Source organism: Saimiri boliviensis, chromosome 4 (assembly GCF_048565385.1).
Source record: "Saimiri boliviensis isolate mSaiBol1 chromosome 4, mSaiBol1.pri, whole genome shotgun sequence".
NCBI lineage: Eukaryota > Metazoa > Chordata > Mammalia > Primates > Cebidae > Saimiri > Saimiri boliviensis.
In genome coordinates, this window is record NC_133452.1 from 147,997,905 (window position 1) to 148,012,934 (window position 15,030).

The 15,030-nt window shown below is 33.6% G+C and overlaps 1 protein-coding gene across 1 annotated transcript in view; it reads right to left on the reverse strand.

Moving 5' to 3' along the window:
• The window catches only part of LOC101045670 (uncharacterized), a 292,425-nt gene that overhangs the window by 57,077 nt on the left and 220,318 nt on the right, over positions 1-15,030 (reverse strand). Inside the window, exon 11 of the mRNA XM_074397112.1 lies at positions 10,020-10,179. Coding sequence (XP_074253213.1) covers positions 10,020-10,179 — 160 coding nt within the window. The remainder of the gene's footprint in view (positions 1-10,019; positions 10,180-15,030) is intronic.

Genomic DNA, 15,030 nt, shown 5'->3' on the forward strand with positions numbered 1-15,030 from the left:
AAATCTTGAAAGAGAATCATTGGAATGGATTAGGAGACACCTTATGATCATGTTGGCCAATACGTTCTTACAAAACTGATGCTCAGCATGATTTTCTTTCATCCCTGCCTGAAGACAGATAATAAAGCCATATATAGCAGACAGATTTCCATGGCTCAAACATCTATTTGTGAGCATAGTACTATGAATTGCTTGTTTTGTCTGTTTCATGTTCTTTCCGCAGAGCTGATGATCCTGAATAATACAAGATAGTGGCTTACAAAAGATTTTAAATTGTGCCTGACATTTTTTCCTTTCAATTGGCAATTTCCTAAGTCCTTTTTTAGAGTATAAAAGTAATAGATACTCATCGTTAAAAAGTAGGGAATTTAGAAAAGCAGAATGAAGATGACATAAATTTCCTATACTTTTATATCAAGGCAGCTATAACAACTGTGACAATTTTATGGATATCTTTGAAATCGAATGGAGCATAGCATATCAACAGCTTTACATCCTGATATTTTCATTTAACATTCAAATTAGGGCATCTTTTATATTATTTTTAAATCTTCAAAAATAATTAAGAATATATTCTAATGTATAAATTCACAACTAAACAAGTTTTCAACATATATTGTTTTCTCTCCCTTTTTGGCTGCATTTATGTTTTTTTTTTTTCAAACATATTCATTAAAGTTAAAATCCTAGCTCGAGCCATACAATCATTCCTAAAATAATAATTTTCAAATGACTTTCCGAAAAGACTTTACCAGTGTATATTCTAATTGACAATATATGGATGCTCGCCATGTGAGAGGTAGTTTTATTTCTCTCTCCACCACTTAACTACTTCTCGGTTTTGGATAGTGGAATTGTGAATTTTGTAGAATCAGTTCATTATTAATTTATTAATATTATTTACATTACATGCTACCTCCTAATTATTTTTAAAATCTAAAACCCATTTTAATCATCAAAGATTCTATAAATAGGATTCACAACGAGGTGGCTGCAACTCCCATTTCTTAATTTTGATTAATTACTAAGTCAGTAATATATTTGACTATGTTTTCTTTTTGGTGAAAAGTAACATTTTTGAATGGTATCTTTTCTCAAACTTTAAATACATTAGAAAATGTTTATGTTGCTCTCATGCAAATATTTAACTGACCGTGGAGTTACTTTTCCCTAAAGCTTTGCCACGTTATTCCATTATTTTCTGAGTTCTATGTCTTTGTTGGTGATTTGCTTTTCTTCCTGAATATTTTCAGAATTTACAGTCTACATCATAAAGCATTTAACATTTTAACAAAAATTAAAGATATATATTGCTAAATTATGATGCTTTTATACACTAGAATACTATATCCCCGAAAAATTAGAATTTTGAAGATTTAAAAATAATATGCAAAATGCTCCTAACTAAATGCCAAATGAAAAAAATCAGGATATAAAATTGAATCTATAATGTCCTAAAAATGTTAAATTAAGATGTAACCTTAAAAAAATGGGTGTTCACATTTTTCAGATATTTGATGACTCAGTTTTATCTATAAGTTTAGTTTGTCTATTAATCTCAGAAATTTTTCTTATATTCATTTCAGCTTTTTTCTCCCCAGTTTGTAGGTAGAACTTCCAATCTTTACTTTCCATTCTTCTTCCCTTTCAATTTTTGAGTTTACAGTTTGCTATGTGTAATTTTTGCACTAGTTCACTGAATTACTGGAAACTGTGGTTTTGGAATGGACATAGAAAATGAGATACTAATAACACAGAAATTAGAATTCTGAAGTAGAGTTTTGAAATGACCCTAAATATTGCAGAAAGTAGGCCCTGTTCATTTACATTATGGTAATTGATGTATGGTGGTGTGGATTTTGTGTGAGTCAGCCCGAGTCTCATAATACATATGTGTGCACATGAGTGATTTTTTTGTAGTGGAGTGGGAAGGGAGGAGGTAAATTCTTAATTTTCTCTGCTTTGCTCAGTTCTACTGTTTCTAAGGTCAAAGAATGGTTTGACAGTATACTGTATTTTGTATGTGGTGGAAATTACGTGAAGTACAGAAAATGGCTAACTGGTATTTTAACATTTGGTGCTGCATTATTTCTCATACACCCATTTCTTCTAAATCCCTCTTAGCATGTCTTAGATAATTTTCATGATTATTTCAATGAAATAATTGTATAAAGGCAAATCAGTCACCATTGTTATTATATCATAATGTAAAATCTTTTGCTTATTTTTCTAAAATATATGGAAGGATCCTAGAAGTTTCACAAGCTACAGTATTACAAAAGTTTAGAAAATATATGAATAAAGAAGAGCATTAAACCAGTGCTTTTTCCAGTTAAATGGGAGCCCTAGTCATTGAATGTAGAATAGGGTGGTTTAAGAAGCTTTATTTAGAGGTTTGGAAAATAGGCAGGAGGCTGGTCTTGTCTGGCAAAACATAGACCTCAAATTAATCGAAGTATATATATACAAGGGTGGAAGGGGCCCCTCCCCTTCACTGGGCACTCCACTTTCCTGTTGCCTTGTGAAGAAGGTGCTTTGCTTCCTCTTCACCTTCGGCCATGATCGTAAGTTTCCTGAGACCTCCCCAGCCATGCTGAACTGTAAGTCAATTAAACCTCTTTCCTTTATAAATTACCCAGTCTCAGGCAGTTTATAGCAGTGTGAAAATGGACTAACACAATCTTAAATACCCATCTTCGTTGTCTTCTCCTGAACTCTTCAAATGTGTTACTTACATCTTTATTCAAGCTACCACCATACCACCCAACCCATGGCTCTATTATTCCACTCTCCTACTGTATTGCTATTATTTTCTCCTATTTATCTTCCCTATTGGAATATGAGAAAAAAGACACTTTTATCTTACTTTCATTTGCATCTAAGAAAAGTTCCTAGTTCATTAAAGGTAATGGATGAAAAAGTAGGAAATCAATGAACAGATAGATGAATGAATGATATTAATTAATTTTTCTGAGCCCCAGTTTTCTCATCTGTAAAATGTGAATAATACTGTGTATATTTGCTTTGAGAATTAAATGAACCAACATATAAATTGCCTATATTGTGTCTGACCCATTTGTTTCCCCTCTTCCTTCATTCATAAGAAATGATCTTAAATTTTAAGACCTTTTTTCCTCTCTTTGACCTAACAACTAAAAGTGTGAGTGTGAAGAGTCACATAATTTCTCTTAGCAGGTGCTGATATTATGGTGACATTTTTGCAATGCTGATTTATCTAAGCATTGTGATTGTTAAAAGCCCAAAGAATGCCCTATAGTGGAATTAGATAAGCTAAAAAGAACTAAAGGCAATAGGAAAGATGATATTTCAGTAAAGTTGTATTTTAGTTTGATTAAAGTCTATTAGATGCAAGTAATTTTAGAGAACTTGGGTGTTTCAAATACCAATAAGATATTAAAAAGTGACTTTCATTCTTCCTGGTAAAGACATTCTATTTTCAAAGAAAATAGAAAAGGACATTGTTTAATGCTGTACATTAAATTTCATTTCCCACTACATAATTATTAAAAGATAAGTAGCTCTTGCATTATTAATAATAATAAATAAGATGGCAATTAAATAACTATCATTAATGACTTATTCATTAATATGTTAGTAGTTGCCTGCTTTATCATGAAGACAAGTTAATGTGATAGTAGAAAAGGCCAGGCACAGTGGCTCACACCTGTAATCCTAGCACTTTGGGAGGCCAAGGTGGGTGGATCACCTGAGGTCAGGAGTTTGAGACCACCCTGGCCAACATGGGGAAACCCTGTCTGTACTAAAGATACAAAAATCAGCCAGGCACAGTGGCATGTGCCTGTAATCCCAGCTACTTGGGAGGCTGAGAGGGACAATTACTTGAAACCAGGAGGCAGAGGTTGCAGTGAGCTAAGATCTCGCTACTGCTCTTCAGGCTGGGCAACAAAGTGAGACTCCATCTCAAAAAAAAAAAAAAAAAAAGTAGAAAAATTAAAATCCGGTAAATAATCAAATAGAATGTTGCATATTTTGTCTCGGTTAATTCAAATATATCTGATTCTTAAGGAACTCTAAAGAAGAGATTTGCCTACTGAGTACAGAAGTAGTTCAAAGCTAATAGGTGCTTATTACAAAGAAAACTCTCTCATATCTCTTTAAGTTGGTTTACTCTTAGAAAAACTTGATTTCCTGTGTCTGAGGAAAATAAGCTTATAAAAAAGATGAAAAGGCTGCTATATAGCACTCTAGTAAAAGGATGCTAACAAATTAAGTGTTAATGAATCAAAAACATATGGATTACACTTCACTTCAAATAGAAATAATTTTAGAGCTAAAGGACAAAGTACTTAGCAAAATGTAATGGGTCTTTGTCAATCTTAAACCCCAAACATTTAAGGTATCTTCAGAAAGCTAGTGATTCTATCCTTTCGTTGTTATCTATCATTTTCATTTTATAGAAGAGATCAATCTCTTTATGGCCAAATGATCCTTCAAAAGTTTGACAATATATTGGCTAACTTATAAACAAACATCCCAAAAGTTCAAAGAGAAGATCAGGCAGGAAATGTGTATCAATTAACCAAAACCACCATACTAAAACAGAACATTTTCTTCCTCTCCTTGCTTCTTACAATTTAAAAAGTAAAGGAAAAAGAAGTGTCAGTTTTTATATAACTTTTTAAAACCATCCTCCATATATATATATATATATATATATATATATATATATATATATATATTAAATTCTAGCTAAGATTTATATTTTCAAATTAGTTTGGTGAAGATCAATCTCTTCTTTGCACAAAATTGAAATCTCTGTAATGTTAGTAGTTCTAATTGCAGTCCACATTTATATAAAAACCTTTAAAAGATAATTGTCTTAATGCTTATGGAGAACTGAGAATTTTGTCAATACAAGAAGAAAATTATGCTGGATATGGAGCTCAGAATATATACTTGCTTAATGTATAGAAACCCCTTTGTTTAAGATCATTTAGGCATGTTTTTAGGCTGTGTTTACTCAAGTATCTAATATATGTTCTTTACTGAAAAAAAATTAATGTGATTCTTCAGAGAAAAAAATGATTTTTTAATGCCTAGTCTACTGACTTCATCGAAAAAGAGTTCACTGACGTTTCTATCTTTTTGCTTAGGCCTCTTTCACTAAGAATTCTGTTTGGAAGTCAGAATGCTTGTTTCTTATTTCTGGGTGCTTAAGACAGTGCCTAACCTTTGGTGTCAAAAGCCTTTCAGCCAGTTTCCAGGCGGGAGCCTACACAGGTAAAGCCTAGGAGTACAAAACGTCCCTGGAACTGCAGTCAGGGGACCAGACGCATTCCATCTGGACTGTTTGAGTGCCCTCCTTTTGTTCTCTCGCTGTCTCAGATGCTTCCTGGTTCTGACTGAGTTCGATCCCTGCTTCCCACCTGCTCTAATCAAGGCAACCTCTTTATGCGTGGACTGACAAAAAAATCAAGGGTTCTTTGTTTTGTAGTCACCACTCACTCGCCTACTACTTTGGAATCAGTCTCACTCCTGGTTTCTATTTCGACATGCTCCCACATTTCATTCCTAATTTCAAGTTTGGCTAGGCCCGAGTTGGCTTTTTATTTGTCCTCACCTTTTTTCAAGTCCCCATCAAGTTTGGAAAGCACGCAGAGCCCTGAGACCATGCCCCAACTGCAGGTCAAGAGGATGAATATTTGATGAGATGTAGAACACTACTCAGATGTGACTGTGGAATTGGATTGAGTTGGAGAGTTAGAAACCTCTATAGATAATTTAGACATTTCAATGAATTAGCAGCTGTTAATGATGGATGGGTGAACTGTGTATGAAACAGAGTACATGAAACAATATACTTCCCAAGAGGTAAAAGTATTAGAGCCTTAAAATAAGCAATTTATAGCGTTAAATGCTCAGGTAAGCCAGATTCTTGACTGAATGACTTACTTCTTTTTTATTAAAATGTTCAGTGGCTCCCCACTGCCTCTGTTAAATACATGGTCCCCACTATTGGGCAATTTTTAGTTTTCACTCTACCTTTCCTGCAGATCTTCACCTTCCTGCCCGTTGTTCCAGCCAAAACAAGTTACTTTTAGTTCTCAAACTTGCCTTGGTATTTCCTACCAGTATACTACTATTCACTGTTTTTTTTTGCATGAAAAAGTCTAAGCAAGTCCATCCCAAATTTCCATCAACATTCCTCCATTTTATCTGCGTGGCTACAATCTTGCCTTTCACGCTGACTGTATCCTCCAAGAAGAAACGAACTCTCTCTCTAGGAAAACACTGTGGTCATACCAACACATCATCTGCAGTTTGCTATGCAGATAACAATGCGTAGTTTTACCTGTCTATATAATTCGTTACTAAATGTGGGTTGTTCTTCTTATCTCCTTTTATCACAAAATTATAAATTTCATATAACCTTCATAAGAGAATTTCAACAATAATTAACTAAAAATCTCAAGCAATTGTTGGAGTCTCTATTTTGGTGCACAAAAATGGCAGATCTGTAGCAACACTTATAAAAAGACGAGGAAACAGGGTTAGTTTTAAGTGTGTGTGAGTTTTCCTGCACATAGTCACAATAAGAGGGGCAGTTCCTTTTTCGAGTACCTTACACACATACTTCCATTCTACAACCATCTATTAGCAAAAAGTATTATAACATATAACAGCAAAAAATCATCTTCATTAATTGCTTATGGTTGTTCTCAAGTAATACAGACACGAGAAACAGACATTTTCTTTTTCATGCTTTCCAATTTTGCTCTTGAATGGATCTCTAAATTTACACTCCATTGTCCCATGATACACAACTTTCTCAAGTCCCCTGTCTCTACCTAATATCTTGCTATTTTTATGAGTTTCAATAGCCTGTTTTAAAGTGGTAGTTTCTTTAAGAAAATAATTACAATGTAAATTAGTCTTCAACAAATACTAAGGCACGTTTTGGAATTAAATGCTTAGGTATTGAAGCTTTACTTCTTGCTATGTTTAAAACCATTATATAAGTTTAACCATAATCATTCAATCTATGTACCTAGAAATATCATTCTTTCTGCTGCTAATGAAGGTCCTACGGCACAAATTTATTAAAGGTATATGTTTGCATGGGATAATAATTGGGTCGATAATATTAAATTCATAGGCTCATTATTTAATTGCAAGGGCAGATTATGAATACAGCTTCTAAAATGTATTTTAATGAAAAACACTACATCCTGACCTAATCATATCAACCTTATGCTATCTAATTAAAGATGCAAAAAATCATTAGAGTTGCAAAATATTAGTTCCAGCTCCATCAGGCTGTGAGCTGCCCCTTCATGAATATATATTTTTTTACTCCATGATAAATAGTTAATGAGGTAAAAATGACAAAATTTGCATGTAGGCAAATTAGTTTAATAGAATGATGTCTTTTCTGACTACTGAAAGTAACCTTTTCCTTATCAAAAGAATGACTAAAATTCTTTGAAATTATCATCTGGCTGTCTTTGTGCAAATGACAAATTATATGTATTAACAATATAAAAATTATAAAATGCAATAATCCTAAATTCTCATACTATAAATGTGTCCTGTGATTCTGCATTTATCAATTTAATAAAAGGAAATTAAGCATATTATAAAGTATCCATTTATGAGGCAATTTTTATTCCAGATCATAAAAGTGGAAAGCACATGCTTAATAGCTAGCACTATGGCAAACATCTAGATCAAATTTTTAAAGCGCAAGAATTCTAGACTACTTACTTGAAATACTTATATATTAAAATGCCTATCCACTCTTAGCATTTTAGATTATAGATGATTATTCTCAGTTAAACTAGCATTATATCCTGCGATTAGAACATCAATTATTCAGCAGAGCTATCTTGCTTCTCTATTAAAATAAGCTAAACAAGCAAACATAAGATAGCTTGAAAAGAATAACAAAAAAAGTCATAAGAAAGAAAAAAATCTTCATGGTGTAAATACCAAGGGCATGAAGAGATATAGTAAACAAATAAAATAAACATGTCTATCCATGTAAGTTTGGGAATGTTTGTGTATGCTTAAGACACATAACCACAACAACAAGAAATAACAGGTGCTCTACAGATTTTCAAATGATTTGCATAAACATTTCCATAATTCCCACCATTCATGGTTACTGAGTGTATACATGTAAAGGCAACAGCTGTCATGTATCTACATATTTGAATTACTACTAATGGTTCAACTGAATCAAAGCCAAAATATGTTGCTTAAAACCCAAATGACTTTGATTAAATTGTTTACTGCAATTCCATTATAATCAAATTGTCTTGTCTTTGATTTATTTGAATGTTTACACACAGAATTATGGACATTCCAGGTTTGAGGCCTGTTTCTGAGTTCCAGTTATGTCCATCATGGGTCAGCTAAGTCATTTTACTGAGAAGAGCATAAATATTAAACTTAAAGAACAATTTCAGCCCCTTTCAATTTTTTCTCTAGCACCTAGATATTAATTATCTCTCATGCATGCATGCTTTCTCTCTCATCCCCTGTTAAAATAGACATAATAGATAGTCAAGTAATTCTGTTTTCCTCTGTTTTATCTATTTAGGTACTATTGTGCAACTCAAATTATTTTGGAACTCAAATTTGGATTGCTCCCAAATTCTTGAACTTCCATGTTGTGACACTTAGTAATTAAACAACTTGCACTCTACCTGTTCTAAGCACTGTACAATTAACCTAAAGAGGAAGTGATCTTTGCTTAATTTTTAGGACAATTTCAATAATTTTGATCTTTTACAAATTATGCTGTTTGTCAAGGATTTCTGAAGAATAGATATATAGTAACATGAAATTTGTTTGCTTCAAGTTAGGGCTTTCAAAATACCTACTTATACTATCATAAGAGCTTTCAAACAGAATTTAAGACATTTTGATTATACTGAGTGAACTCATGCAATTTTTTAAAGCTAATGCTTACATTCCTATCAGGTAGGAAATGAGATAAGGTATGTTATAAGTTCATTCTGTGGGCTAACTAAATACATTAAATTATTCAACCATTCATGTAAGCATTTTTTTTAGATGGCGTTTTGCTCTTTTTGCCCAGGCTGGAGTGCAGTGGCGTGATCTTGGCTTACTGCAATCTCCGCCTCCCGGGTTCAATCAATTCCCTGCCTCAGCCTCCTGAGTAGCTGGGACTACAGGCTCACACCACCAAGCGCAGCTAATTTTGTATTTGTAGTTTTAGTAGAGATGGAGGTTTCACCATGTTGGCCAGGCTGCTCTTTAACTTCTGACCTCAGGTGATCCGCCTGCCTAAGCCTCTCCCAGTGCTGGGATTACAGGAGTAAGCCACCACGCCTGGCCCATGCAAGCATTCTTTTATGTACTGAACAAGTACCCAATAAACAAGTGCTATGTTTTAGAGATTGAGATTGAGGACATAAAGATTGAAGACAGAGATTGAAGACATAAAGATGAAAAAACCACTCTTCCATTCCTCAAAAAAATTTCAAGTCTACAAAGAAAGAGGGACACATAAACAGGTTGTCCTCAAATTGTATGTTGGATGAAATCAGGTAGGAGAGGCAGGTGCGACAAAAGGAAAATGACCCTCTCTGGGTTGGTTTCACAGAGAAAATACTCAAGCTGAGCCCTGGAAGAATGATTAGTTTACCAGATAACGTATGAGAAGTTGGGAGGATATTGCTCCAAACAGAGAGGAATGCAGGGACATGGGAAACAGTATGACATGTGTGGTGAATTACTCATATTTTTGTATAGCTTAATCATGTTGTATGGTAAGAAGCATGCTGGCTGGGAAGAGGTGGGAAGGATGGGGATATAGGACATGAGGCTGAAGAGGTAAGAAAGAATCGGACAAATGGCAATTATACAATAGTAAGCATTTGTATAATGGTGGCCAAATCAATAGTAAATAACTTCAAGAACAACACAAGCAAAAATCAACTTGCTGATACACTAGCAGATGAAGTTTTTTTGAGCAGCCCCGCAAACAAAGCTCCTTCAAACCAACTCACCTTTCTTCTTTCACCATTGATTCTTCTCCATTGCTCAGATCTCTTCACTATAAAACTTAGCTCCTGATTGGAAATCTCCAAATCATATGGTATGAAGAATTTGGTTTCTTCACTGTGGATGCACTGAAATGCATCTAATATCCAAGAGTCATTGTGCAGCCTAAGAATAAAATCATCTGTTACCTGCTTTTTATTTTCCCCAAGTCTTGTTTAGTTTTTTTCTCACAAAGTGTTAAATAATTCATATTTTTATCATCTTCTGTTTTTAGTTTACATTCCTCATTCTTTTTTCAGAAACTAGCTGATGATTAAGATTTCAGAAGTTATATAATAATTTCCTCAATGAAATTTCATAAGTCAACAACTGCAATCTGGAAGTTTTTACAGTTATTTTCTATAAGCCTACTACCTCTTATTTTTAATTTTTAAAATTTTTTAAAATTTTAAAATTTTTCTTTTTTGTGGGTCCATAGTAGGAAGATTCAGAAGCAACCTACTTGTTCATCAACAGATGAATGAAGAAAATATGGTACGTATACACAGTGGAGTACTATTCAGCCATAAAAAATAATAAAATCCATTCATTTGCAGCAACATGGATGGAACAGGAGATCATTAGTTAAGTGAAATAAGCCAGGTACAGAAAGACAGTCACGTGTTCTTACTTAATTGTGGGATCTAAACATCAAAACAGTTGAACTCACGCTTCTTATTTTTGATGTCTAAGAAAAAAACTTAAAAATATTTAGCTGTTAACTTGGATTGTAAATATCCAAATTAGTTCACATGTAACGAATATACTTAAGAAAATTTAAATTTGGGTTCATTTATGAGTGGTGGAAACCCCACTGGGGCAGGTCAGACAGCACTGAGGTTTCTCTTACTTGGTTGTTTTCCAACCTGAATGGTAAATAGGTTAATTAGCTGAAGTATCTATCTTGATAAAATATTTATTTAATTTTTTATCACTTATCAAAACAACTCAATATTCATTTTGAAAAAAGTTTTTCTTTTGATATTAATAAAGTGACAGCCTCTTGCTCCTCAAATTTAATTTTTAATAAGAAATATTAATTATTTGATATTATTAACATTTAGATATTAGAGACATTAGTTAAGTCAATGCTTATAAAACTTTTCTATTGAATACTCCTAAAGATAGAGAAGAGAAAATGTGTATACTATCCCTAACCTACCAGTGTTTAATATGGATTTTTTTTTGAAACTTTGAGTAAAATTGAAACTTGAGGATATGTAATATTTATTTTGTTACTTAGTGTACATTTGTCTCACCAAGTATACCAGGAAGTAGTTTCAGAAGTGCAAAACTGTGCCTCTAACAGTTCATAGGCCAGACCAAAATCTTACATCTCGGTGTCAATAAACTACCCTTCTGAGAAGTTTTCAGAAAAAGGACTGAGATATAAATTAGACTATCAAGATATTTAGGCATCACATAATTATGTGTCATTTTACACACTGAAAGTAGAGAATTATTTTAGTTCAATAATTATATTTTGCTTTAACTAGCTAGACAATGCTAGAATTTATTGATTTCCCATTATAATGGCAGTCAATTTCACATTCATTGTATTATTCTAGCCTTATTTTAATATTGCTTTTTACATATTAATATACTAAGATATGAAAAAAAAGTTTGCCTCACTGTTTATAAGTAACAGAGACAGAATTTAAGCTCAGAGCTAACTCCAAAGTTTGTTTGTTTGTTTGTTTGTTCGTTCGTTTGTTTTTAAATGCAGTCTTACTGTGTTGCCCAGGCTAAAGTGCAATGGTGTGATCTTGGCTCATTGCAACCTCCGCCTCCTGGATTCAAGCGATTCTCCTGCCTCAGCCTCCCAAGTAGCTGGGATTACAGCCATGTACCACCATACTTGGCTAATTTTTGTATTTTTAGTACAGACAGGGTTTTAACATGTTGGCCCAGCTGGTCTGGAACTCCTGACCTCATGATCCACCCACCTTGGCCTCCTAAAGTGCTGGGATTACAGGCATGAGCCACCGCACCCAGTCCAAAGTTTATTTCACTCAGTTAAAATAACTGATATAACATGTATCTTCATTTAACTATCTCTGTCTCAACTCTTACCAAAATAGTATAATATTCCTACCCTAGATGTTAGATAATGTCTCTATGTTTTTTCCCAACTACTCTGCATTTATCACACAGTGGAAAAAAAGGCAAAACTGCCACTCCGCATAACTGATGGCCCAAGACAGGCCATATGGCTTGGTGCCATCTTAAAATGCAACTACTGCTCTTACTGCACTTTGAGATTCTAGGTTGGCTGCTTGAATGATTTACTAGTTGCCTTGTTAAACAAGAACTAGTCTTTGCCATTCTCCTAAGCTTGTTTAAAGTAACATTCATCTTTTTATTTTAATGGTGGTAAGATTTAATGTAGTTGAATTACTGTCAATTTGCCACCATAAACATTTTCTATATGGAGATTGTAAGTGCAAGATTATCAACAATGCAATTAACTCTGAATTAATTAGGAATCACAGTCCTGTTTCTGCTGGCTTCTGTTTCTTTTGCCCAGAAAACATCGGCCTCCTCTTTATTTCTCCTTCATTGTGTGTGAAAGAATAATTATGGAAACATTCAAGCCCAGATTTACAGAATGGTAAACAAATGTTTTGACAGAGATGAAAATACCACATTGGAATAGGGGAAGCTGTACAAAGATTAATTGCATTTTATCATTACTATTATTATTATTTTGCCATTTTGGGTGGCATTTTCCAGCAAAAAGCTCCATGATAAATTGTTAATGAGTCAAATTATGAACTTTTCTAAGTTTTTATCATATTTTTCAGCTCTATAAAGCAAGCTTATACAAAGAAAAAATAATCTATGATTGTATATGCAAATTTTAAAAATAAGTAAATTGAACATAATTGTCAACATAATTAAGAATTATGTAATTCTAATATATAACTCTTGATAATTATAATTTTTGTAATTTTTTTATAATATTAAGCAACATAACACTTATCCAAAGGTGAATTATTTTATCCTTCCTCATCAAAAATGTGTGGAAATTTCACTTTTCTGGTGTTCTTTAGAAAGTTAAAGAGCCCATCTATATGTTAGGAGAATTTCTGTTATAATAAATATAAAAACAGTCCTGATTTCATAAATAAATTGGGTGTTGGTGACCATTGATGAAAGAGCAATAGACTATTTTCTCTGTATATGCAACATTCAATAACATATTAAGTTTAAAGTTTCATGATATTTAGTTATAAAGTTCATTTATATTTAGTTATAAAGTTTATTATCCTTAAATGCATCAGCAATAATACGCACAAATACACACACATATTTTCACCTATTTTCTGTCATAGTGTGTGTGTGTGTGTGTGTGTGTGTGTGTGTGTGTGTATCAAATTGAATTATATAAAAGTAAAGATATGGCCGGGCATAGTGGCTCACACCTGTAATCCCAGTACTTTGGGATGCTGAAGCGGATCACCTGAGGTTAAGAGTTCAAGACCTGCCTAGCCAACATAGTAAAAACCCCGTCTCTACTAAAAATACAAAAAATTAGCCAGGCATGGTGGCAGCTACTCAGAAGGCTGTAATACCAGCTACTCAGAAGGCTGAGGCAGGAGTATTGCTTGAACCTGTGCGGCGGAGATTGCAGTGAGCTGAGATCACGCCATTGCACTACTGCCTTGGCGACAGTGCAAGATGCCGTCTCAAAAAATAATTTTAAAAAATAAAGATATTGGATTATATTAGATGACAGAAGAGAAAATGTAAAGCAATCATGGAAGATTTTTAACAATATCTCTAGGAGAGGGATATACAAGTTCATTGTATGCTTATAATTTTTATAGGTTTGAGTTGTTTTTAAATAAAAAGATAAAATTGTATATTCTATTGCAAAACATGCCATTATACTGTGATGGTTGCAAATTTGAATTTCTTTCAAAAATACAGCTTTTCAATATGTCTGAAAATTTTATATTTCTAAATTATTTCTTCTAAAGGTAATTAAAAGAGAAACTATATTCCACCTGTTCATAAAGCCTTAGGCATTATGGTTAAGAGAAATAGGTGACATATTATGCCACAGATTCTGATGATGGCCAATGAAACAAAGTAATTTACAAAGTCCTTTGCCCTGTGTCCTATGTTTGCAGCAATTCGTTGCTTTGTGAGTGGCAGAAGCTATTATGTTTTGTTCAAATCTCAATGTGGGTCATTTACAGAAACCTAGCGCGTGACATTTCTTGTAAAGCAAAAAAGGACAAGTGTGAATATTTAGCTAACACAGTATTTTAAGGGTCATAAAAAAGATGGAATCTATAAATAGCTCTAAATGCAAATATACATATGAAGAGGAAGAATCATATATAATTGGTTATCTCTAACTCTAATAACTACAAGTGAGTTTGGCAGTGTGATTTTACACGCATAGTAGTCAACGTGCTTATGGCGTAAGTTGGAAAACTATTTACCTCCAGGTATATTTGCATTAGAATGATGCAGTATAGCTCTAAACAGACAGGGTATAAACAGCCAAACTTTGAGTACGAAAAGCATACACTCATCAAAATTCATTCTCATTGTCTTTACATGTTAAAATCCACATACTCTTTAGCAAAATTGTTGAACACTTAAAAGAGGTGTCTGATATCAGAGTATTGAGACATATGGAGACAGTTTTGGTTTGTTTTCTAGAAACTCTTAGGTACTCACCATTCTGTTTAATAGTCATTGAAATTCAAATAGCTTTGATTTGAAGTCATACTAAGTAAAGAAAAAAATGAAAATATAAGGGAGGGGCCGGGCACGGTGGATCAAGCCTGTAATCCCAGCACTTTGGGAGGCCGAGGTGGGTGGATCACGAGGTCAAGAGATCGAGACCATCCTGGTCAACATGGTGAAACCCCGTCTCTACTAAAAATACAAAAAATCAGCTGGGCATGGTGGCACGTGCCTGAAATCCCAGCTACTCAGGAGGCTGAGGCAGGAGAATTA